This window comes from Crotalus tigris, unplaced genomic scaffold (assembly GCF_016545835.1).
Source record: "Crotalus tigris isolate CLP2741 ecotype Arizona unplaced genomic scaffold, ASM1654583v1 scf7180000018244.697701, whole genome shotgun sequence".
Classification (NCBI taxonomy): domain Eukaryota; kingdom Metazoa; phylum Chordata; class Lepidosauria; order Squamata; family Viperidae; genus Crotalus; species Crotalus tigris.
Window position 1 is genome coordinate 599,717 of NW_024096902.1, and position 21,945 is coordinate 621,661.

At 47.2% G+C, this 21,945-nt stretch overlaps 1 protein-coding gene and 2 non-coding genes across 7 annotated transcripts in view; 1 reads left to right on the top strand and 2 right to left on the bottom strand.

Moving 5' to 3' along the window:
* The window catches only part of DPP9 (dipeptidyl peptidase 9), a 57,778-nt gene extending 51,823 nt beyond the window's left edge, over positions 1 to 5,955 (bottom strand). For 2 of the 5 annotated variants that reach the window (XM_039349280.1, XM_039349285.1), the window contains exons 1-2: positions 5,765 to 5,955; positions 3,309 to 3,398 (exon numbers count right to left, since the gene is read on the bottom strand). In XM_039349280.1, coding sequence (XP_039205214.1) covers positions 3,309 to 3,364 — 56 coding nt within the window. In that variant the 5' untranslated portion in view covers positions 3,365 to 3,398; positions 5,765 to 5,955. Of the gene's footprint in view, positions 1 to 3,308; positions 3,399 to 4,491; positions 5,222 to 5,368; positions 5,679 to 5,764 lie in introns of those variants that run through there. The other 3 variants (XM_039349281.1, XM_039349282.1, XM_039349283.1) reach the window with 3 other exon arrangements.
* An 820-nt stretch (positions 5,956 to 6,775) lies between these two features.
* TRNAG-UCC lies at positions 6,776 to 6,847 on the top strand. Its single transcript has one exon. It is a non-coding gene; the product is annotated as a tRNA-Gly (tRNA).
* Positions 6,848 to 7,226: 379 nt separating this feature from the next.
* On the bottom strand, positions 7,227 to 7,299 carry TRNAV-CAC. The gene has a single exon. It is a non-coding gene; the product is annotated as a tRNA-Val (tRNA).
* Positions 7,300 to 21,945: the final 14,646 nt, after the last annotated feature.

Here is a 21,945-nt window from a genome sequence, read left to right on the forward strand (position 1 = left end):
GACGATACCCAAACGATGCTGAAACACTGAAAGAGGTGCGGAGAAGAGCAATAAAGTTGATAGAGGGACTGGAGGCCAAATCATATGATGAGGAAGTTAAGGCATGTGTAGTAGTAGTAGTAGTAGTAATGACAAATTGGCCATTAGTCAATTGCAAAAGGCGGCCTTGCTAGGATCCGCTTCCATCCTGCAACGATATTTATAACACCATCAAACATCCACATCTGCCTATCCCAGGTCCTTGGGAAGGACTCGATAGGTAGACAAAAATGCCAAATCCAATCTGAACATCTGGCTGACTGTGTGATGATCAACAACAACAATAATAAAGTTGGAAGGGACCTTGGAGGTCATCTAGTTCAACCCCCTGCTCAGGCAGGAAACTCTATACTATTTCGGACAAGTGGCTGTCCAGTCTTTTCTTAAAAACTTAAGTTGGAGCACTCATAACTTCTGGTGGTAAGTCGTTCCACTGGTTAATTGTCCTCAACGTCAGAACATTTCTGGGTGCATGCTGGGGAGGTGTCACCCTTTGTGAGGAGTGAAGAAATGGACCGTGCCTTGGCGCTTGCCCCGGTCCCACCCCCTTCTGCCAGAGACCCTCAGATCTGTCCCACTCCTGCCCAGGCCCCCACAGGCACCCTGGACGCGAACGATGTAGAGCTGGCCATGCCCACCCAGTAGGCCACACCCACTCCATCCACACCCACCCAGTAGGCCGCACCCACCCTGGCCACCGCCCCCCCAGGGCAACCACAATGCTGATGCGATCCTCAATGAAATTGAGTTTGACACCCCTGGTTTAAAGTGTCCTGCCTTGAGCACTAGGTTCGACTAGAACAGACATGTCAAACTTGCAACGTCGCACAACGTATGGGAGCTTTTTTTGCCATTGCTGGCAATGGGGTGGGCATGACTCCAGTATGATGAAACTGGCCTGCGGGCCGGCAGTTTGACACCCCTGGACTAGAAGATCTCCAACGTCCCTTTCAGCCCTATGATTCTATCTTCTAAAAAAGGTACATCCAACTCACAATAAAATGAGATATCAAAGGCGGGAGAGGAAATGGACTTAAAAAAAATAAACTCAAATCTTCAGTTCAAAGGTAATATTCATGGAGAGCTATAAAATCTATCTATAGATTCTTTTTTCCCCCTCGTGTATGTGTGCATACACACACACACACACACACACACACTCAAACTAGACTGTGATGTTTCTCCGTGTCATATAAGGGTGTGGCTATATGCATAATGGGGTTGTTGTTGTTTTTTGAGAGCAGAATGCAATGCAGTTTCATTTTAATGTATGTTGATTAGTATAAATTTAAAATGACAACGACATTTTTAGTCTGTTCTACCTGGCTCTATGTTTTTTTTTTTTTTTTTGTACCAGGTTCCAGGGAATGCCAGCTTGATTTGAACACCTCCAAAACTTAATGATATATATATATTTTTTTTAATAAAAAAGCCTCGACAGCTCTGTAAGAAATGTCTGATAACAAGAATCTTTGTTTTGTTGGGTTTTGTTTTGCTGAGTTTTTCTTTTTTAAAGACAAAACGTCCACATTAAAAAAGTGGGCCCAAATTGCACAGCCTATAACGATGAGGAAATGTAACACAAATTAAAAAGCAAAGGAAAAGGACTCCCATGGAGGAAGCCATCTCTTATTTTAAGGCTAAGCAGACTTATACTTTGAAGGTCAGTTCAAGGGAAAGAGAGTCATAAAATGATCTAACCTCTGCTGATTGAATATGGCAAACTGCCTTCCTCGTTTTCACTGTCAAACCTCACCACACATACAAAAACTAAGTCATCGTCCCCTGCTTAGGTGATAACGGGGGGGGGGGACGGGGACAAAACAGCAAACATTTTCCAAAGCACACATATAATTTTGTCTTGGGTTGAGATGCATATAAACAAAGGACTAGATTAAAAAATAAACAACCAAGCTCAGAAAACATCAAGGTCCCCACAACCAGCCTCCTCCTCCACTCCTTTCTAGCACTGATGATGTTACCTAGCTGGGTAATGAGAAGTCTGCAAGAAAACAACCAAACGCAGAGCGCACCAAGGACCCCACAGGGAGAAATATTAAACAGTAGAACAAGCCTCCTGGAGTTGTGGATACTCCGTTGCTGGATGTTTTCATGAAAATAGTGGAATATTTGTCCCAGGTTAGGGGTAGGCAATCTTGGCTCTTTTATGACTCGTGGACTTCAACTCCCAGAATTCCTGAGCCAGCCATGCTGAGGGGAAAGGGAAAGGTTTCCAAGCTGAGCCATGCTGGCTCAGGAAATCTGGGAGTTGAAGTCCACGAGTCATGAACGGGCCAAGGCTCCCTAGACCTGCTCTAAAGGTACAAATCAGTAGTTCCAGCGGATGTAGAGTTAGTCTGTAGCAGGGGTGGGGAACCTCGGCTCTTTTATGACCCGTGGACTTCAACTCCCAGAATTCCTGAGCCAGCATGGCTCAGCTTGGAAACCTCTCCCTTTCCCCTCAGCATGGCTGGCTCAGGAATTCTGGGAGTTGAAGTCCACGAGTCATAAAAGAGCCAAGGTTCCCCACCCCTGCACTAGACCAACTCTACATCCGGTGGAACTACTGGTTTGTACCTTTAGAGCAGGGGTCTTCAAACTAGGCCCTTTTATGACTCGTGGACTTCAACTCCCAGAATTCCTGAGCCATCCATGCTGAGGGGAAAGGGAAAGGTTTCCAAGCTGAGCCATGCTGGCTCAGGAATTCTGGGAGCTGAAGTCCACGAGGCATAAAAGAGCCAAGGTTGCCTACCCCTGGGCTAGACAGTCACTTGTCTGAGATGGTATGGGTCAGGGCTAGTCAACCTTGCCTCTTTTATGACTCGTGGACTTCAACTCCCAGAATTCCTGAGCCAGCATGGCTCAGCTTGGAAACCTCTCCCTGTCCCCTCAGCATGGCTGGCTCAGGAATTCTGGGAGTTGAAGTCCACGAGTCATAAAAGAACCAAGGTTGCCTACCCCTGTCCAGGTGGTATAAAGACTTTTGCCCTGGGCAGAGAGGGCTGGGCTAGAAGACCTCCAGATCCTTTCCGACTTATAATTCTATGGAAGCACCCACTCTCAAAATACCAGGGCTTCAAAATTACCTGGGCAAATATTTAGCGAGCTGTCTAACTGGAGAGCAAAATGCCAGCTTTTTTCCCATCGAAGGCCAAAGGTAAATATTATGACAAGCAACATTTAACCGTCGTTATAAGCTGTAGCTCTGCCTGTTCTTACGTTGCACCAATGGACAACTCCTGCTTCCTCGGGCCTCCTGGGAAACGTACCTTCCCCAACTTCCTGTGCTTTCGTTTTCCAGCCGAGCCCTCTTTATTTTCTGCATCAACTGCTAAGCGAGCCTTAGACAGGATAAGAAACTGTGTGGAGGAAAAAGAGGAAAAACAAAACAAAACACCAGAGCATAAGAGAGGCCACTAATTAAGCAGTTTAGCTAAAAGGCATTTTACTTCACCCATAAAAACCTGAATCAAAATAACTCGTGTTAGGAGTGCCCAACTCATAGTCCACCCACCCACCCACCCACCCCCAAAGCCTTAGGCAATATCCAACCTCCCATTATTGTAATTTTAAAGGCAACCTTAAAGGAAAAATACTAAACAGAAGGAGAGTCATTCCAGAAGCTGCGTGCAATTCATTTAAATCCATTTTACGTTTGGGTCTTACTCCATCCCAGCATACTCTGAAGGACAACCCTTGGCCCATAAAGTATTTTGTATGGCAGGTTAGAATACTGCACTATGGAATGCCTTTTAAACATCTGATCAAAGTATTTTCCCCAAGCATTAGAGGGCAGTGCCAAGGACTGAAGTGGAGAATTTCTCCACATTAACTGTGGAATCTGCCAGCAATCGTTAAGAACTGCCTGGAGAGTCTTCAAAGGGAAATGTGTATTAGAGGACCTATCTTTTTTTTTTTCATTTTCTTACGATAGAACAAAAGTGTCCATTCCTGTATAATTATCCACCTGCTAAATTAAAAAAAAAAAAGCACAAGTGGATCACATTCCAAATTTCACGTTGAGGCTGCAATAGGATGATAAGGTTTAAAACTTTTAGAATTGACATGCCTCAGGAATCCCAGGCCTATTAACATTAACGTTCATATATCAAAATCAAGATTGGCCTGATCTCTGGGGTTGTTGATGCTCTGAGTTTGGGTTTTTTTTTTTTTTTTTGCAGAGCATCAACCACCCCACAGATCAAGCCAAGCTTTGCTTTAATAAATGAATGTTAATATAACAGGGCTGGAGTTTTTGGTTTAAATGTCTGCAAACCCCCCCCCCCAAATCTCAGAGAGCACCAAGGACTTCACAGTTCAACCCTGAGTAATATTCTCTTGTATTGGCCTGACCTTTTCTATCCCTGGTTGGGTAACACGTTTTAATTCAAATTTAGCCAGACAGGCCTCCTATAACTAAGGGTCTGGCAACGCTGCAGACCTGACTCTCACCTTAATTTACAAAACTTGCCCTCTGGCTTGGATTCACACACCATGTCCAGCCCAGCTTAATCCAATATAATTGCTGGGCTCACATAACAAACGACAAACCTAAAAATAAATTATTATTTACTGCTTCCCATGACCGCAGCCTGATCCATACAACTGCGACCTTCTTGGTGATGATATTACCTAGGTGGGTGGTGAAACATCTGCAAGCAAACACCCAGGACCCCATAGTCCTTCTCCTCCTCTCTGCCAACCTCACATTCCCTTCTAGCACTGATGACGCTACCTAGATGGGTCACAAAACGTCTGCAAGAAAACCACCCAGCTCAAAGATCCACACAGGACCCCACAATTCCACCCTTCTCCTCTACGCATTCCTGCACCATGCTTGCCATACAATAAAGACGATAAAATGCAACATAGGAAGATCTCAGCCAGGTTTCTATTACACACCCCAAAATAATCTCCATGCACTCCCCCTTCCCATTTTATGTGCATCTAGTGGAACTCCAGCCAGTAAAAGAGGGGAGGCAAGCAAAGCTCCAGGAAAGGAAAGGAGCTGCAGTGCCTGATGGCTGCCAATGAAAAGCCACGGCCTGCCTAGAGAAAGAGGCAGTCCAGGAAGACCGATTCCATTCCAGGGTGCATCGTCTCCCCTTTTTGCTCAGGTCACCTCCCTAGAAGCATCCATGTTCCACCCAGAGCTAAAGGTTGCCTCTAGAATTGTGTTTCTTCCCCCGGGCAGCTGGGGACTGCAACTCCCAGAATTCCACAGGCAGCTTTGTTGCCTGGGGAATTCTGGGAGTTGCAGTCCCCTCCCCATCTGAAAGCTGTCCAGCTGTTGAGCCAAAGGAGAATCCATCAATGAATCCCTCGCTACCCCTTCTCACGCTGCAGCTCCAGCCCAGGGCAAGTGAGGGCAATCCCAGGCCAGGCCGGCTCCGCCGCTCCCCATCCCCGCCTGGACCCCAAGACGCTGCCCGGGCTCGCCTCCTCTCCAGCCCCGGCGCGCGCATCACGTGAGTCCAGGGTCCGAGGGGCGTGGCCACGCTCCCTGGAGGGCGGCCGCAAGATGGCGTGGCCTCTCCCTCCCGCGAAGGGCGTGGCCACAAGCCCCGCCCACTCCCCCTGCACGAGCCTCGCCGCGGCCGTTGGGAGCCCTCCGCAAGGGCGGCCGCCGAAAGGGGCGTGGTCCGGCATTGCTCGCGCTCTCTCTCTCGCTCTCTCATTCTGTCTCAGGGCGGGGCCTCCCCCCTCCCGCCAGCCCCGCACTCACGACGTGGCTCGACGGCCTCCCCCAGGCCGAGGTTTTTCCGCTGTGGGGAAAAGGGGGGAGGGAGGGGTCGGGAGGTCCCGCGGCGGCGTCACTCCCGCTCCATTTCCCTTCCTGTGGACTCAGGAGGTCCCGGAAACGGGGGAGGAGGGGGGGAAGGGAAACCGCCCGCCTCTTCGAGCCTCCCACCGCGACCTTTCGCCCGGAAACGGAAGCGGTGTCGGCCTCCTCGGGACGCTGCGTCATCGCGCGAGAAGGACGGGAAAGGTGGGGGGGATTGAGGGGGAGGGATTCTTCCAGTTCTCGCGAGAGGGGTGGAGCATTAAAAACTCCGGTGAGGCATGATCTCGCGAGACTTAGGGAAAAGGCGCGGAATCCCCGTCCGGAGCTTGACGGGCGGGACCATTTCATTCAAAATACGAAGGGGGGAAATCTTGGAAGGAACCATTCGGTAAAATTGGGGGGGAGAATAGCGTGTCTGAGAGAAAATATTGGAAGGTGCGAGGAAATAAAAACCCGTTTGAGAATGACAGAATTGTGTCACTGTTTGTCTTTTCACGCTCCGTATCTGCCGTACCATCACTAACTCCCGACCAGTGAACACGGAAAGCCTATAAACGACATTACAGTTTTAGGTAAAAGGAAAATAAAACAAAGGTCTACATTTGCTTTGGACGGAACGATTCCCGAAAGAGGGGAGTGGCGGCCCTGGGCCACGTTGCCATGACAGCGGGTCGACGTTGCCGAGGTAACCAGTGGGGTGGGGCCTGGCACCTGAGGTGGAAGAAACCATTTACTAAAAGGGGAAATTGTGTCTTCCAGGAAAGGAAAATAAAACCGACCCAGACAAATAGCCATTTCTCTCTTGTTTCCTGCAGGGCATTTTTTAAATATTTTGGATGGACGGCAGTTAAATGTGAGAAAAATAATATTCGTATTCGGGCTCAGAAATGGTATGGCCCGTATTGAGGGACGGTGAGAATAGGACTAGAACTAATATCGGGTTTCGTAGTGGCGTTGGTGGTATAGTGGTTAGCATAGCTGCCTTCCAAGCAGTTGACCCGGGTTCGATTCCCGGCCAACGCAAGTTCGTTTTTATTATTTATTCATAGTACAACTTTGCTTTTATTTACTAAAAATTATACCCCTTGATTAGCCATCAAGCACCTAAATTCAAATACACTGTCGATTTTTCCCTTTGCAGGCGCTGTATCGTGTACATTTCCATTTCTATTCCCTTCCCCGTTCTTGCTCTCCCCCAATTCCCTGCAAAACCCTGTAATTTTAATTTTTGTTGCTAAGATGGCTTTGCACCCTGCAAGAGCGATGCTGACTCGATTAAAGTGAACCACTGATTTTAAAAAGGGGAGGAAAAGAAACCTGGAAACTCTTAACTCGCGTGCTATTCTGAATTGCAAATTGAATGCAAATATATATATATGTATGGTGAAATAATAAAAAAAAATGTTTCCGCCCGGGATTGAACCGGGGACCTTTCGCGTGTGAGGCGAACGTGATAACCGCTACACTACGGAAACCCTAGTACTTGCTATCTTTTTATTTTTCCTCCATATTAAATAGTTTGGATATTCCTGTTCTGCAAAACGGATTTCTGTCTTATTTCTGCAACATTCCTGGGTTCTTCTTCCTTTTCTCACTGTACGTTTCTCCAAGCATAAAAGTCCTCCTTATAACCTCTTGATTTAAGTTAATTTCAACCCTCCCCTCAATAGAAATCCTGCAGGGTTGTTTTCTTGCTTTTCTGGGCTGTGGATCCCACTGAATGAAATAAAGAAAAAAGTCGCCTCAAAGTATAGCCCTTTTTGAGGTATCACAGAATTTATTTATTTATTTATGAGACTTATATACCGCTTTAAGTGCAGGCACTCTCTAAGCGGTGTACACCAGTAAGCAATGTATATATATATATTTACATTGCCCCCAACAATCTGGGTCCTCATTTTACCTACCCCGGAAGGATGGAAGGCTGAGTCAACCTTGAGCTGGTGAGATTTGAACCGCTGACCTGCTGAACACAGTCAGTTAAAGTGGCCTGCAGTACTGCACTCTAACTGCTGCGCCACCTCGGCTCCTCGAATTCCCCAGCCAGGCTGGACTTCGACTCCCAGCATTCCCCAGCCAGAATGCTTAAAGATGAGTGGACTCCAGTTGCCAGAATGCACGACTCCCAGAAGTCCCCAGCCAGGGTGGACTTCATCTCCCAGAATCACCCAGCCAGAATGGATTTCGACTCCCAGAATTCTCCAGACAGAATGGATTCGACTCCCAGAATTCCCCAGCCAGGGTGGACTTCATCTCCCTGAATTCCCCAGCCAGAATGGATTCGACTCCCAGAATTCCCCAGCCAGGGTGGACTTCGACTCCCACAATTCCCCAGCCAGAATGGACTTCGACTTCCAGAATTCACCAGCCAGCGTGGACTTCATCTCCCAGAATTCGCCAGCCAGAATGGATTTCGACTCCCAGAATTCCCCAGCCAGGGTGGACTTCATCTCCCAGAATTCCCCAGCCAGAATGGATTTCGACTCCCAGAATTCTCCAGAGTGGACTTTGACTCCCAGAATTCCCCAGCCAGGGTGGACTTCATCTCCCAGAATTCCCCAGCCAGAATGGATTTCGACTCCCAGAATTCTCCAGACAGAATGGATTCAACTCCCAGAATTCCCCAGCCAGGGTGGACTTCATCTCCCTGAATTCCCCAGCCAGAATGGATTCGACTCCCAGAATTCCCCAGCCAGGGTGGACTTCGACTCCCACAATTCCCCAGACAGAATGGACTTCGACTTCCAGAATTCACCAGCCAGCGTGGACTTCATCTCCCAGAATTCCCCAGCCAGAATGGATTTCGACTCCCAGAATTCTCCAGAGTGGACTTTGACTCCCAGAATTCCCCAGCCAGGGTGGACTTCATCTCCCAGAATTCCCCAGCCAGAATGGATTTCGACTCCCAGAATTCTCCAGAGTGGACTTTGACTTCCAGAATTCCCCAGCCAGGGTGGACTTCATCTCCCAGAATTCCCCAGACAGAATGGATTCGACTCCCAGAATTCCCCAGCCAGGATGGATTTCATCTCCAGAATTCCTCAGCCAGGGTGGACTTCATCTCCTAGAATTCCCCAGCCAGGGTGGACTTCATCTCCCAGAATTCCCCAGCCAGGGTGGACTTCATCTCCCAGAATTCCCCAGCCAGAATGGATTCGACTCCCAGAATTACCCAGCCAGGGTGGATTTCATCTCCAGAATTCCTCAGCCAGGGTGGACTTCATCTCCCAGAATTCCCCAGCCAGGGTGGACTTCATCTCCCAGAATTCCCCAGCCAGAATGGATTTCGACTCCCAGAATTCCCTAGACAGAATGGATTCGACTCCCAGAATTCCCCAGACAGGGTGGACTTCATCTCCCAGAATTCCCCAGACAGAATGGACTTCGACTCCCAGAATTCCCCAGCCAGGATGGATCTCATCTCCCAGAATTCCCCAGCCAGGATGGACTTCATCTCCCAGAATTCCCCAACCAGGGTGGATCTCCCAGAATTCCCCAGCCAGGGGAATTTGACTCCCAAAATGGTCCTCTCACTTATGACCATTGCAGCGTTGGCAACCAGCCTCTATTTACAACGGTTGCAGCGTCCCAGGGTCACGTGATCGCCATTTGCGATCTTCCCAGACGGCTTTGGATAAGCAAAGTTTATGGGGGGAAGCCATTTAACGACCATGTCATTCAGTGATTCGCTTAACAAACATGACGAAAGGAGGTTGTAAAATTGGACGTAACTTAGCAACAGAAATTCTGGTCCCAAATGTGGACGTAAATTGAGGACTCCTCATAACACTTGCCTTGGATTTCCCCTTCAAAACGAGTCCTCAGTTCTGTATTGAGTTCATATTGGAAAATTTGCCAGCAGAGGTCAGAACCCACCCAGATATCAAAATTCATCTTTCTATGCCCAGAGAAATTAAACCGTGGCAAAAAGATCAAACTGCAGGAATACTGTTTATTAACCAGGGCTTACTTATACCCTTTCTAACCAAAATTTCTCTTTCAAATATGAAATCCAGCAACCCGTTTTCAAGGATTGCTTTGAAATCCTCCACCTCATGGTTAGAAAACCAGTGAAAAAATAATTGGTGTTAATAATACCGACATTGGTACAGTCTTTCTAAAAACCACACATTAGAAAAGATTTTAAAAGCTAAAGTATAATGCATTCATAACAATCAAGAACAAAACGCAGAGCATCGCAGATTCAAGCAAATCTTAAATTGCTCAGGTCAATAGTATAGAATCAACCCTGCTAATTTTAAGCTATGTGAACTTTGACTCCCAGAATTCCCCAGCCAGCATGTTTTAAGATGGGTGGACTTCGACTCCCAGAATTCCCCAGCCAGCATGCTTTAAAATGGGTGGACTTTGACTCCCAGAATCCCCCAGCCAACATGGTTTAAAATGGGTGGACTTCAACTCCCAGAATTCCCCAGCCAGCATGCTTTAAGATGGGTGGACTTCGACTCCCAGAATCCCCCAGCCAGCATGCTTTAAGATGGATGGACTTCGACTCCCAGAATCCCCCAGCCAGCTTGCTTTAAGATGAGTGGAGTTCACCTCCCAGAATTCCCCAGCCAGCTTGCTTTAAGATGGGTGGAGTTCACCTCCCAGAATTCCCCAGCCAGCTTGCTTTAAGATGGGTGGAGTTCACCTCCCAGAATTCCCCAGCCAGCTTGCTTTAAGATGGGTGGAGTTCACCTCCCAGAATTCCCCAGCCAGCATGCTTTAAAGTAAGTGGACTTCAACTCCCAGAATTCCCCAGCCAGCATGCTTTAAAATGGATGTATTTCAACTCCCAGAATTCCCCAGCCAGCATGCTTTAAGATGGGTGGACTTCAACTCCCAGAATCCCCCAGCCAGCATGCTTTAAAATGGGTGTATTTCAACTCCCAGAATCCCCCAGCCAGCATGCTTTAAGATGGGTGGACTTCAACTCCCAGAATCCCCCAGCCAGCATGCTTTAAGACAGTGGTCTCCAACCCCCGGTCCGTGCACCAGCATGCCGGAAACCAGGTCGTACAAAAAAGTGAACTCCTTTCCACAGGATGCAGGCAGCACACAAAACCATCCCCCCTCCGGTCCACGAAAAAAACCTCTCTCCACAGAACCGGTCCCTGGTGTCCAAAAGGTTGGGGACCTCTGCTCTAAAGCAGGGGTCCCCAACCATCGGTCCGTGGATTGGCACCGGTCCGCAGCATGCCGGCAAGCGGGCCGCACAAATAAGCAAAGCTCCATCCTCGGGATGTGGCAGTATTGAAAAACCACAACCCCTCCGGTCTGCAAAAAAACCCCTCTCTCCATGGCCCCAGTCCCTGGTGCCCAAAAGGTTGTGGACCTCTGCTTGTAGATGGGTGGACTCCAGTTCCCAGAATTCCCCAGCCAGGTTGAGAAAGAATGCCTTAAGGCAGGGGTCTTCAAACTTGCCCCTTTTATGACTCCTGGACTTCAACTCCCAGAATTCCTGAGCCAGCCATGCTGAGGGGAAAGGGAGAGGTTTCCAAGCTGAGCCCTGCTGGCTCAGGAATTCTGGGAGTTGAAGTCCACCAGTCATAAAAGAGCCAACCCCCTGCCTTAAGGAATACCTAGATACATGGATCCTAAATTGAAAAGCTGGAATTCTTGTATCACTTTTCCATACGCCTTAATAAATCTTGCTAAAGAAAACTTTGGGAAACTCGTGGAAAAGCACAGTTACCGAAATCTGATGCTGCTCTTTCGCCTTGCTCAGCCAAACACGAAGAGTTGGAAACCTCTGTTGAGGGATGAGTGGATCCTATTTCCTTCCTTGAAAACAGGGAAGACTCCTTTTTTGACCCAATGTGTTAGACCTTTGACCCATCCACCCCGGATTGCTTCTTCTCCAAGTCTCCGGGAAGAAACGTACATCATCACTTGTGCTTTTTTTCAGGAAGCAAGTGGACTTTCTTATTTTTCTTTGAAGACGTTTCGCTTCTCCTCCAAGAAGGTTCTCCAGCTCTGACTGGATGGTGAGAAAGGGAAGGATTTATACTCCTTGCAGACATCTGGTCATTTGCCTCCTTTTAGAGCAGTGGTTCTCAACCTTTTTAATGCCGCGACTCCCAACCGGTCGTAAGTCGAGGACTAAACTGGTGCAGCACCGTTTCCAGAATGGGGCTTTTGGCGGGCTCAGCAGGGCAGAGACAGCCTGGACAATTCCTATTGGCTTTTGAAAGCCAATAGAATTAGACTCTATTCAGGAGAGTCTATTCTATTGGCTTTCAAAAGCCAATAGAACAAAAGGGAGTAGCACAGCTAAGGAAAAGGGGGGAAAAAATGGCGGACTGCGTTGTTTGGCGACCCCCGTGAAATGGTCGTTCGACCCCAAATGGGGTCCCGACCCACAGGTTGAGAACCACTGGTTTAGAGAGTCGTTGAGGCTACTTGGAGGTTTATCTGTGATACAACATCGTCCGTCTCCTGTCTACAACAAAGCCCTTTCAGCAGTTCCAAGAAGGCTCCACACCATTTGCACCACTCAGGTGAGCCTGAGGAGTTGAAGTCCACAAGTCTTAAAGTCGCCAAGTTTCAAGACCCCCTGCAATCTGGGATGTCCTTGTTTAATGAGCACTCATTTAGTGACCATTTGGACACGCATTGGTTTTGAACGAGTGATACTTATACTGGTCCTCGAAGTTGTGGCTACTGACGCATCCCACAGTCACATAATCACCATCTGCGACCTTCTCCGTTAGCCTTCTATAAGCAAAGGTCAATGGGGAAGTCAGCCAGTTTGAAACAGTGGTTAAGGCACCAGGCTAGAAAACAGGAAACTGTGAATTCTGGTTCTGCTTTAGGAAAGAAAATTGGCAGGTTGACTTTGGGCCAATCACCAGGAGATGGGGAGTTCTAGTCTCGCCTTAGCCACAAAAGCCAGCTGGGTGACTTTGGGCCAATCACTAGGAGACGGGGAGTTCTAGTCCCGTCTTAGCCATGAAAGCCACCTGGATGACTTTGGGCCAATCACCAGGAGACGGGGAGTTCTAGTCCCGCCTTAGGCATGAAAGTCAGCTGAGTGACTTTGGGCCAATCACCAGGAGACGGTGAGTTCTAGTCCCGCCTTAGCCACAAAAGCCAGCTGGGTGACTTTGGGCCAATCACTAGGAGACGGGGAGTTCTAGTCCCGCCTTAGCCATGAAAGCCACCTGGATGACTTTGGGCCAATCACCAGGAGACGGTGAGTTCTAGTCCCGCCTTAGCCACAAAAGCCAGCTGGGTGACTTTGGGCCAATCACTAGGAGACGGGGAGTTCTAGTCCCACCTTAGCCATGAAAGCCAGCTGGATGACTTTGGGCCAATCACCAGGAGATGGTGAGTTCTAGTCCCGCCTTAGCCGTTAAAGCCACCTGGATGACTTTGGGCCAATCACCGGGAGATGGTGAGTTCTAGTCCCGCCTTAGCCGTGAAAGCCACCTGGATGACTTTGGGCCAATCACCAGGAGACGGTGAGTTCTAGTCCTGCCTTAGGCATGTAAGCCAGCTGGTTGACTTCGGCCAAGTCCCTCTCCCTCAGCCCAACCCACCTCACAGGATTGTTGCGGAGAAGAGAGGAGGCGGTGTGTTGGCTTATATTCACTAGCTTGAGCTATTTGTAAAAATAATAAAGGCAGGATGCACATGAAGAAAAGCAAAATAAAACGAACACAAGAACATCAAGCTTGGCCTCCAATGAGCAACTTGATCAACCTTTCTCAGTCTCTTTTTTCATGTCCCTGGTTCTCCCTAATCAATTCAGCCGGACCGCGAAAAATTTCTGCTTTTCCCAACGTTCAGGATGATTGGCGCTAGCTGGGTTGAGGCAGCCTCCGGGGCTCAGATGATTGCGGACGGCTGTCCCCCAAGACTGAGGCCTCCGCTCCGTCCGTGCCCTCTGCGGACTGCCTCCGATTAGGCGCCCAGGACTCTCTTTCGCCAGAGATGCACAGGGGTTGTCGAAAAGCACAAACAGGCGATGCGGGAACGGGGGATTAAACTGACCGTCCGTTTCTGCTGCGGTTCTTTCTGCTGACACGGCCTCGCTTGCACGGACTTTAATTGGCTTTATTTAGTTCTCCGCCGTCTGGCAAAAATGGTGTCTTCAGGGCCAGGAGTTGGAAGATTCCCTGGGAAGGTTGAGACAGGTGTGGGAGGGTGTTAATCAATAGGCCCTCCTTGATCGTTAGGATTGGGATTTACACATGGTTACACAAAGTAACAACGGCACTGAAAAAAAAAGAGACTTGTTATCTTTTTTCCCCGCACTTAGGACCGCTACAGCATCCTGGTGGTTACGGGATCCAAATTCAAACGCTGGGCAACCGGCTCGTATTTATGACGGTCGCAGTGACCCGGGGTCACGTGATCTCCTTTGGCGACCTCCTGACAAGCCAATGGGGAAGGGAAATTCACTTAACAGATGTGTTACATCTGCATTGCAGAGTCCGGTTCTTTTTCATCTTTTTCAGGGTTCTGCTGGCTGCTCCATTTGCAGCACAAATGGTTCATTAAGACTTTCCTTTGTCAATGCAGGTCGCTCTTCGGAAGCTGCTTCCATTAAGAGTAAACCGGTAAGATCCCTATAAATCAGTGGTTCTCAACCTTTTTAATGCCGCAACCCCCCAACCGGTCGTAAGTCGAGGACTACTCAACCGGTCGTAAGTCGAGGACTACTCAACTGGTGCAGCACCGTTTGCAGAATGGGACTTTTGGCGGGCTCAGCAGGGCAGAGACAGCCCGGACAATTCCTATTGGCTTTGGAAAGCCAATAGAATGAGACTCTATTCAAGAGAGTATATTCTACTGTCTTTCAAAAGCCAATAGAATAAAAGGGAGTAGCACAGCTAAGGAAAAGGGGGAAAAAAATGACGGACTGCGTTGTTTGGCGACCCCCGTGAAATGGTCGTTCGACCCCAAATGGGGTCCCGACCCACAGGTTGAGAACCACTGTTATAAATGAAGCCGTGGGAGATAATCAGAGTAACAGAACTGGAAAAGACGTCAGAGGTCTTCTAGTCCCACCCCCTGCTCAGGCAGGTGACTCTATACCAGTGACGGCGAACCTTTTAGAGACCGAGTGCCCAAAGTGCAACCCAAAACCCACTTATGCATCGTAGAGGGCCGGGTGGGTTTGCCCCATTGGTTGGGTGTGGCCAATTGGTGTGGCCCATTGGGTGGCCGTGACTGCGATAACGGCAGACTGGGTGGGACTAAAAAGTTCAGTTAATTCCAACTTTGCAAGATCTTTCTTTTTCCCGCGAGAAAGTGAAATTGACTGATTGAACTTTTTTTTTTTTTTGCACACGGCGGCGGAGAAAAGCGAAAAGGTTTTATAAAACCCAGCTGAAGGCCTAGGACTGGGGCGATAGTGCGCGTGCCCACAGAGAGGGCTCTGAATGCCACCTCTGGCACCCGTGCCATAGGTTCGCCACCACTGCCTATACCATTTCAGACAAATGGTTGTCCAGTCTCTTCTTGAAAACCTCCAGTGATGGAGCACCCACAACTTCTGGAGGCAGGTTGTTCCAGTGGTTAATTGTTCTCACTGTCAGGAAATTCCTCCTTATATTCTAGGTTGCTTCTCTCCTTGGTTAGTTTCCACCCGTCACTTCTTCTTGTCCTGCCTTCAGGGGCTTTGGAGAAGAGCTTGACTCCCTCTTCTTTGGGGCAGCCCCTGAGATACTGGAAGGCTGCTATCGTGTCACCCCTCGTCTTTCTCTTCATTAAATTTGACATGCCCAATTGTCCTGCCTTCGGGTGCTTTGGAGAATAGCTTGACTCCCTCTTCTTTGGGGCAGTCCCTCAAATATTGGAAGACTGCTGTCATGTCCCCCCTCGTCCTGCTCCTCCAAACTGTTACAGAATACAGAATAACAAAAGTTGGAACGGAACTCGAAGGTCTTCTACTCCAGAAGATCCCAACATTTTGGGCACTAGGGATCAGTTCCATGGAGAGAGGTTTTTCCGCAGACCGCAGAGTGCGTGATTTTGTGTGCTGCCTGCATCTCGTGGATGGGGCTTTGCTTGTTTGTGCAGACTGGTTGCTGGCATGTTGCGTTTCGGTACCAGTCCATGGACCAGGGTTGGGGACCTCTGTCTTAGTCCAACCCCCTGCTCAGGCAGGTGACTCTATATCAGGGATAGGCAACCTTGGCCCTTTTATGACTCGTGGACTTCAACTCCCAGAATTCCTGACCCAGCCGTGCTGAGGAGAAATGGAGGTTTCCAAGCTGAGCCATGCTGGCTCAGGAATTCTGGGAGTTGAAGTCCACAAGTCATAAAAGGGCCAAGTTTGAAGACCCCTGCTCTTAATCTTCATCCTAGGATAGGGTTAGGCAACCTTGGCTCTTTTATGACTTGTAGACTTCAACTCCCAGAATTCCTGAGCCAGTCTGGCTCAGCTCCATTTCTCCTCAGCACGGCTGGCTCAGGAATTCTGGGAGTTGAAGTCCATGAGTCATAAAAGAGCCAAGGTTGCCTACCCCTGGTCTATACCATTTCAGACAAATGGCTGTCCAATCTCTTCTTGAAAACCTCCAGCAATGGACCACAACTTCTGGAGGCAGGTCATTCCATTGGTTAATTGTTCTCACCATCAGGAAATTCCTCCTTATTTCTAGGTTGGTTCCTGCCATGGACCCATTGCTTCTGACAGTGACTCCCAGACCGAGTTTTTGTAAATTGATTGACAACTTTCCAATACATGTAGTCCTCGACTTACAACTATTGGTTTGGTCACCACTCAAAGTTTCAAGGCCACTGTAAAAAGGAACAGACTAATGTGCAGGAAAATACAAGTAGTCCTCGACTTACAACCGTTCATTTAATGACCGTTCAAAGTTACAAGGGCACTAAGAAAAGTGACTTGTGACTGTTTTTCATACTTACGACCATTGCAGCCTCCCACGGTCACGTGATCATAATTCAAATGCTTGGCATTCATACGTAAGGTTCTACATTTAGGCAAGAAAAACCAAATGTACAGGTATAGTATAGGGGGTACCTTGCTCAATAGTAGTAACTGTGAGAGGGATCTCAGAGTCCTAGTGGACAATCATTTAAATAGGAGCCAGCTGTGTGCTGCAGCTGCCAAAAAGGCCAACACAGTGCTGGGCTGCATTAACAGAGGGATAGAATCAAGATCACGTGAAGTATTAATACCACTTTACAAGGCCTTGGTAACGTCACACTTGGAATACTGCATCAGTTTTGGTCACCGTGATGTAAAAAAGATGTGGGGACTCTAGAAAAAGTACAGAGAAGAGCAACAAAGATGATTAGGGAACTGGAGGCTAAAACATATAAGGAACGGTTGCTAGAATTGGGTATGTCTAGTTTAACGAAGAGAAGGACAAGGGGGGACATGATAGCAGTATTCCAATATCTCAGGGGCTGCCATAAAGAAGAGGGAATTAAGCTATTTTCCAAAGCACCTGAAGGCAGGACAAGAAGCAACGGGTGGAAACTAATCAAGGAGACAAGCAACCTAGAACTAAGGAGAAACTTCCTGACAGTGAGAACAATTAATCAGTGGAACAGCTTGCCTCCAGAAGCAGTAAATGCTCCAACACTGGAAGTTTTTAAGAAGAGACTGGACAGCCATTTGTCTGAATGGTGTAGGGTTTCCTGCCTGAGCAGGGGGTTGGACTAGATGACCTCCAAGGTCCCTTTCAACTTTATTATTATTATTATTATTATTATTATTATTATTATTATTATTATTATTATTATTATTATTATTATTATTATTATCAATCATCGCACAGTCAGCCAGATATTCAGACTGGATTTGGCATTTTGTCTACCTATCGAGTCCTTACCCAGGACCTGGGATAGGCAGATGTGGATGTTTGATGGTATTACAGATATCGTCGCAGGATGGAAGCAGTTCCTAGTAAGGCTGCCTTTTGCAATTGACTAATAGCGAATTTGTCAATGCCAATGGTGTTCAAGTGGTGCTCCAGTTGTTTTGGGACTGCACCCAAGGAGCCTATTACTATTGATACTACCCTTGCTTGCTTTTGCCACAGTCTTTCTATTTCTATTTTTATTATTATTATTATTATTATTATTATTATTATATTTATGACGGTCGCAGTATCCTGGGGTCACGTGATCCCCTTGTACGACCTTCCAACAAGCAAAATCAATGGGGGAAGCCAGATTCGCTTAAAATATTACTAACTTAACAACTGCAGGGATTCGTTTCACAGCTGTGGCACAAAAGGTCGTAAAATGAGGTAAAATTCAACATACGTTTCACTTAGCAACAGAAATGTCGGAACTCAATTGCGGTGGTAAGTTGAGGACTATCTGTAAACTCAACCACCATCCGAGGGGCTGCCTCCCCTCTCAGCTCTGCTAGGAAGGGGAAAGCTGAAACAAAACGTCCATGAATTCTTTTGATGAGTTTTTGTTAATTCATTTTGCTTTGAATTTCAGACCTGACTTTCTTCCAGGGAAGACAGGTAAGAGATGGAACTCTTCCCATTTTGCATTCCCGTTTTATACAAATGCTGTGATCTTGTTTAGAGGCCATGGTCTCCAGGCTCCCCCCCCCCACCCAAAGGTCCAAGCTTTCTTTCAGGGTGCAGTTGGGGCCCCAGTTTTGATTCCCAGCAAGTAGCCCTAGATAAATGCCGCTTTCAAAAACTAGGAACCCCCTTTTTTCAGAGGTCAGACTGAAAATAATTATGGGCATCAGGGGAGATGATTCAAATTCCATTTACTTCTAAGGTTTCCAGCCGCTTCGGGGGGGAACAGCAGTTTGATGCTCTCAGGCATCAGCTATCTTCATAATCCAAAGGGCAAAAATAATAAGAGGCGTGCATTTAAGTTGTATCCGCAAAGGGTGAGGATTTATAGGGAGACAGGGAAGAGGGAGGGGAGGGGGAGGGGAAGGAAGAACAGCACAAAAGGGCTCTAGAAGAGGGAGGGAGGAAGGGAGGAAGGAAATGAGAAAGGAAGAAAGAAGAAAAGGAAGAAAGAGAAGACATCAAGGAAGGAAAAGAGAAAGAGAAAAAGAAAGATGGAAAGAAAGAAAGAGAGAGAGAGAGAGAGAAAGAAAGAAAGAGAGAGAAAGAAAGAAAGAAAGAAAAAAGAGAAAGAAAGAAAGAAAGAAAGAAAGAAAGAAAGAAAGAAAGAAAGAAAGAAAGAAAGAAAAAGAAAGGGGAGGAAGGGGGGAGAAGGAAGAAAAGGGAGAAAAGGGAAGGAAGGAGAAAGGAAGAAAGAAAGAAAATGGAGGAAAGAGGGAAGGAGGGAGGAAGGAAGAAAAGGACAAAAACAAAAGAAAGAGAGAGAGAGAGAGAGAGAAAGAAAGAAAGAAAGAAAGAAAGAGAAAGGGGAGGAAGGGAAGAAGGAAGAAAAGGGAGAAAAAAGAAGGAAGGAGAAAGGAAGAAAGAAAGAAAATGGAGGAAAGAGGGAAGGAGGGAAGGAGGAAGGAAGGAAGACAAAAGGACAGAAACAAAAGAAAAAGAAAGAAAGAAAGAGAGAGAGAGAGAGAGAAAGAAAGAAAAAGAAAGAAAGAAGGGAAGCAGAAAATGGAGTAAAAGAAAAAGGAAGGAGAAAGGGATGAAGAGAAAAAATGGGAAAAGGGAGGGAAGAAGGAAGGAAAGAGAAAGGAAATGGAGGAAAAAAGGAAGAAGGAAGGAAGGAAGGAAGGAAGGAAAGAAGGAAGGACAAGAAAGGGAAGGAGGAAACAAAAAAGAAAATAGAGTTTTCCCACATCTATTTCTCCTGTGAAGATTCTAGAGACACTTAAGCAAATATTTACATTCATTTTCCTTTTACCATCTAAGGAAACTAACAATAGAATTTGTTTTTAGCATGCCTGGAACTTCAAAAAAAACACCCCAAGTCTTTCTTTTAATGTGAACTTTAAATGGATTCGTTTATATGCCTATGTCCCCTCCAATACATTTTTTTGTTCTTGGTCCACTTGCGGATCGAAAGAGCCCAATCAAACAAAAATCTCAAAAACAACAACGGAACAACAACAGAAGATGCCGGTAGGGAAAAACCACCCTCGCAAGCCCTTTAAAAAAAAAAAAAAAAAAAAAATTCCAAACACTGCAGCAGGAGCCCCGATACTTTGAATCATAACCCTCCAACCCCTTAATGCTTAACTAGGCTGGGACCTATGGGTCTTGTAGTCTCAAAACCCTGACAATTCGCCTCTTGGGCCCGCTCCTAGCAAACGGAACTGCAAGGCTTAGATTTTTTTAAAACAAAATTTAAAAAGAAAGGAAAGAAAAGCTGGTTGGAAACAGGGAAGAACAGAGGGACTTCTCCAAAGATGGTTGGGGGGGGGGTTGCAATTTGGTGGGCTTTGTGCAAAAGATTGAGTGTCTCACTCACACACATAGACACACACACACACCCACGCACACCGAAGCTGTCCGTCGCCCTGGCTTGGCTAATGCTACCTTTCCACTGGCAGTTCCCAGGTAGGTCCTGAGGCGGTTCCCGTGGCAACCTGCAAATCTCAACAACAGGTTGCTAGCCTCCATCACGTGTGCGGGAGAATTAATCAGCCCCTTTGCAAAAATAAAAAATAAAAAAAATCAGGTCGGGGCGAAGTCCGGAGACTCCAAACGTACAACAGCTTCACTCACTCACAGACACACACACACACACACACACACACACACACACACACACACATCTCCCTCCCCTCTCCTGCTTTGGTTGCTAATTACACAGAAAAAGGCAGCAACGAAGGTGGAAAAACAGCTCCCAAATAATTACACGCTCAACCCTGACCTTTCCTTGTGGCTGGCTCTCACCTGCCTTTCCAAGGCCTTCGTCCCCTGCCACAGGATCAGGCCACCTCCCAACCCTTTGACAGCCACTTGAAAAACAAACGTGGCCATCACTAGCCAAAGGCCACGGCGATGCGAAAATGGAGAAATAAAAGCAAGGATAAAAACAGATCAATCATTCCTTAATTGGAGGAGGGGAATTAAAAGAAGAGAGAATTGCCTGCTCGCCGGCATTGGGCAGAAACTTAAATCTCACAACTTTGCTGTGCTGGATGAGGTTTCGGTGCTGTGTCTCCCGCAGGCCCTTATCTTGGAAATAAAGTAAGGTTCTAGTCCACATGGTGCTGAATTAAAGGGATGGGGGAAATTGGCTGCTCTGGTTTTGTCCTCTATCCAGGGGCCTCCAAACTTAACTTGAAGAAGGAACGGGGAATTCTGGAAGCTGACGTCCACAAGTCTTAAAGTTGCCAGATTTGGAGAGCCCGTCTCTAGTTGAAAAAACATCCTCTGGGGAAAACTGACCGGTCCAATTTCAGTTTAAGAACAAGACAGGACTGCTACATGGGATATCTGTCACTCCTTGGCTAGCCCTCTTCTCCAAAATAGCCAGTGCTCAACTTATAATCATTCACTTAGTGACTGTTTGAAGTTATCACGGCACTGAAAAAAAATGAGTGTGGATGTCTTGGTGTTTGTATTTAGGATTTAATTTCTGAAAGCCACCTGGAGTCTGAATTGGGTGACCATATATAAATTTTCTCAATAAGAAACAGAATGACAGAATAACAGAGGTGGAACGGCTGAGGAATTCTGGGAGATGACGTTTATTAATACCACATTACATGCCTTGGTAAGGCCACACTTGAAATGCTGCATCCAGTTTTGGTCACCACGATGTAAAAAAGATGTTGAGACTCTAGAAAGAGTACAAAGAAGAGCAACAAAGATGATTAGGGGACTGGAGGCTAAAACATATAAGGAACGGCTGCTGGAATTGGGTATGTCTAGTTTAATGAAGAAAAGGACGAGGGTGGACATGATAGCAGTCTTTCGGTATCTCAGGGGCTGCCCCAAAGAAGAGGGAGTCAAGCTATTCTCCAAGGCATCTGAAGGCAGGACAAGAAGCAACGGACGGAAACTAATCAAGAAGAGAAGCAACCTAGAACTAAGGAGAAACTTCCTGACAAGTCAGAACAATTAACCAGTGGAACAACCTGCCTCCAGAAGCGGTGAATGCTCCAACACTGGAGGTTTTTAAGAAGAGACTGGACAGCCATTTGTCTGAAATGGTATAGGGTTACCTGCCTGAGCAGGGGGTTGGACTCGATGACCTCCAAGGTCCCTACCAACAATTGTGGGAGTTGA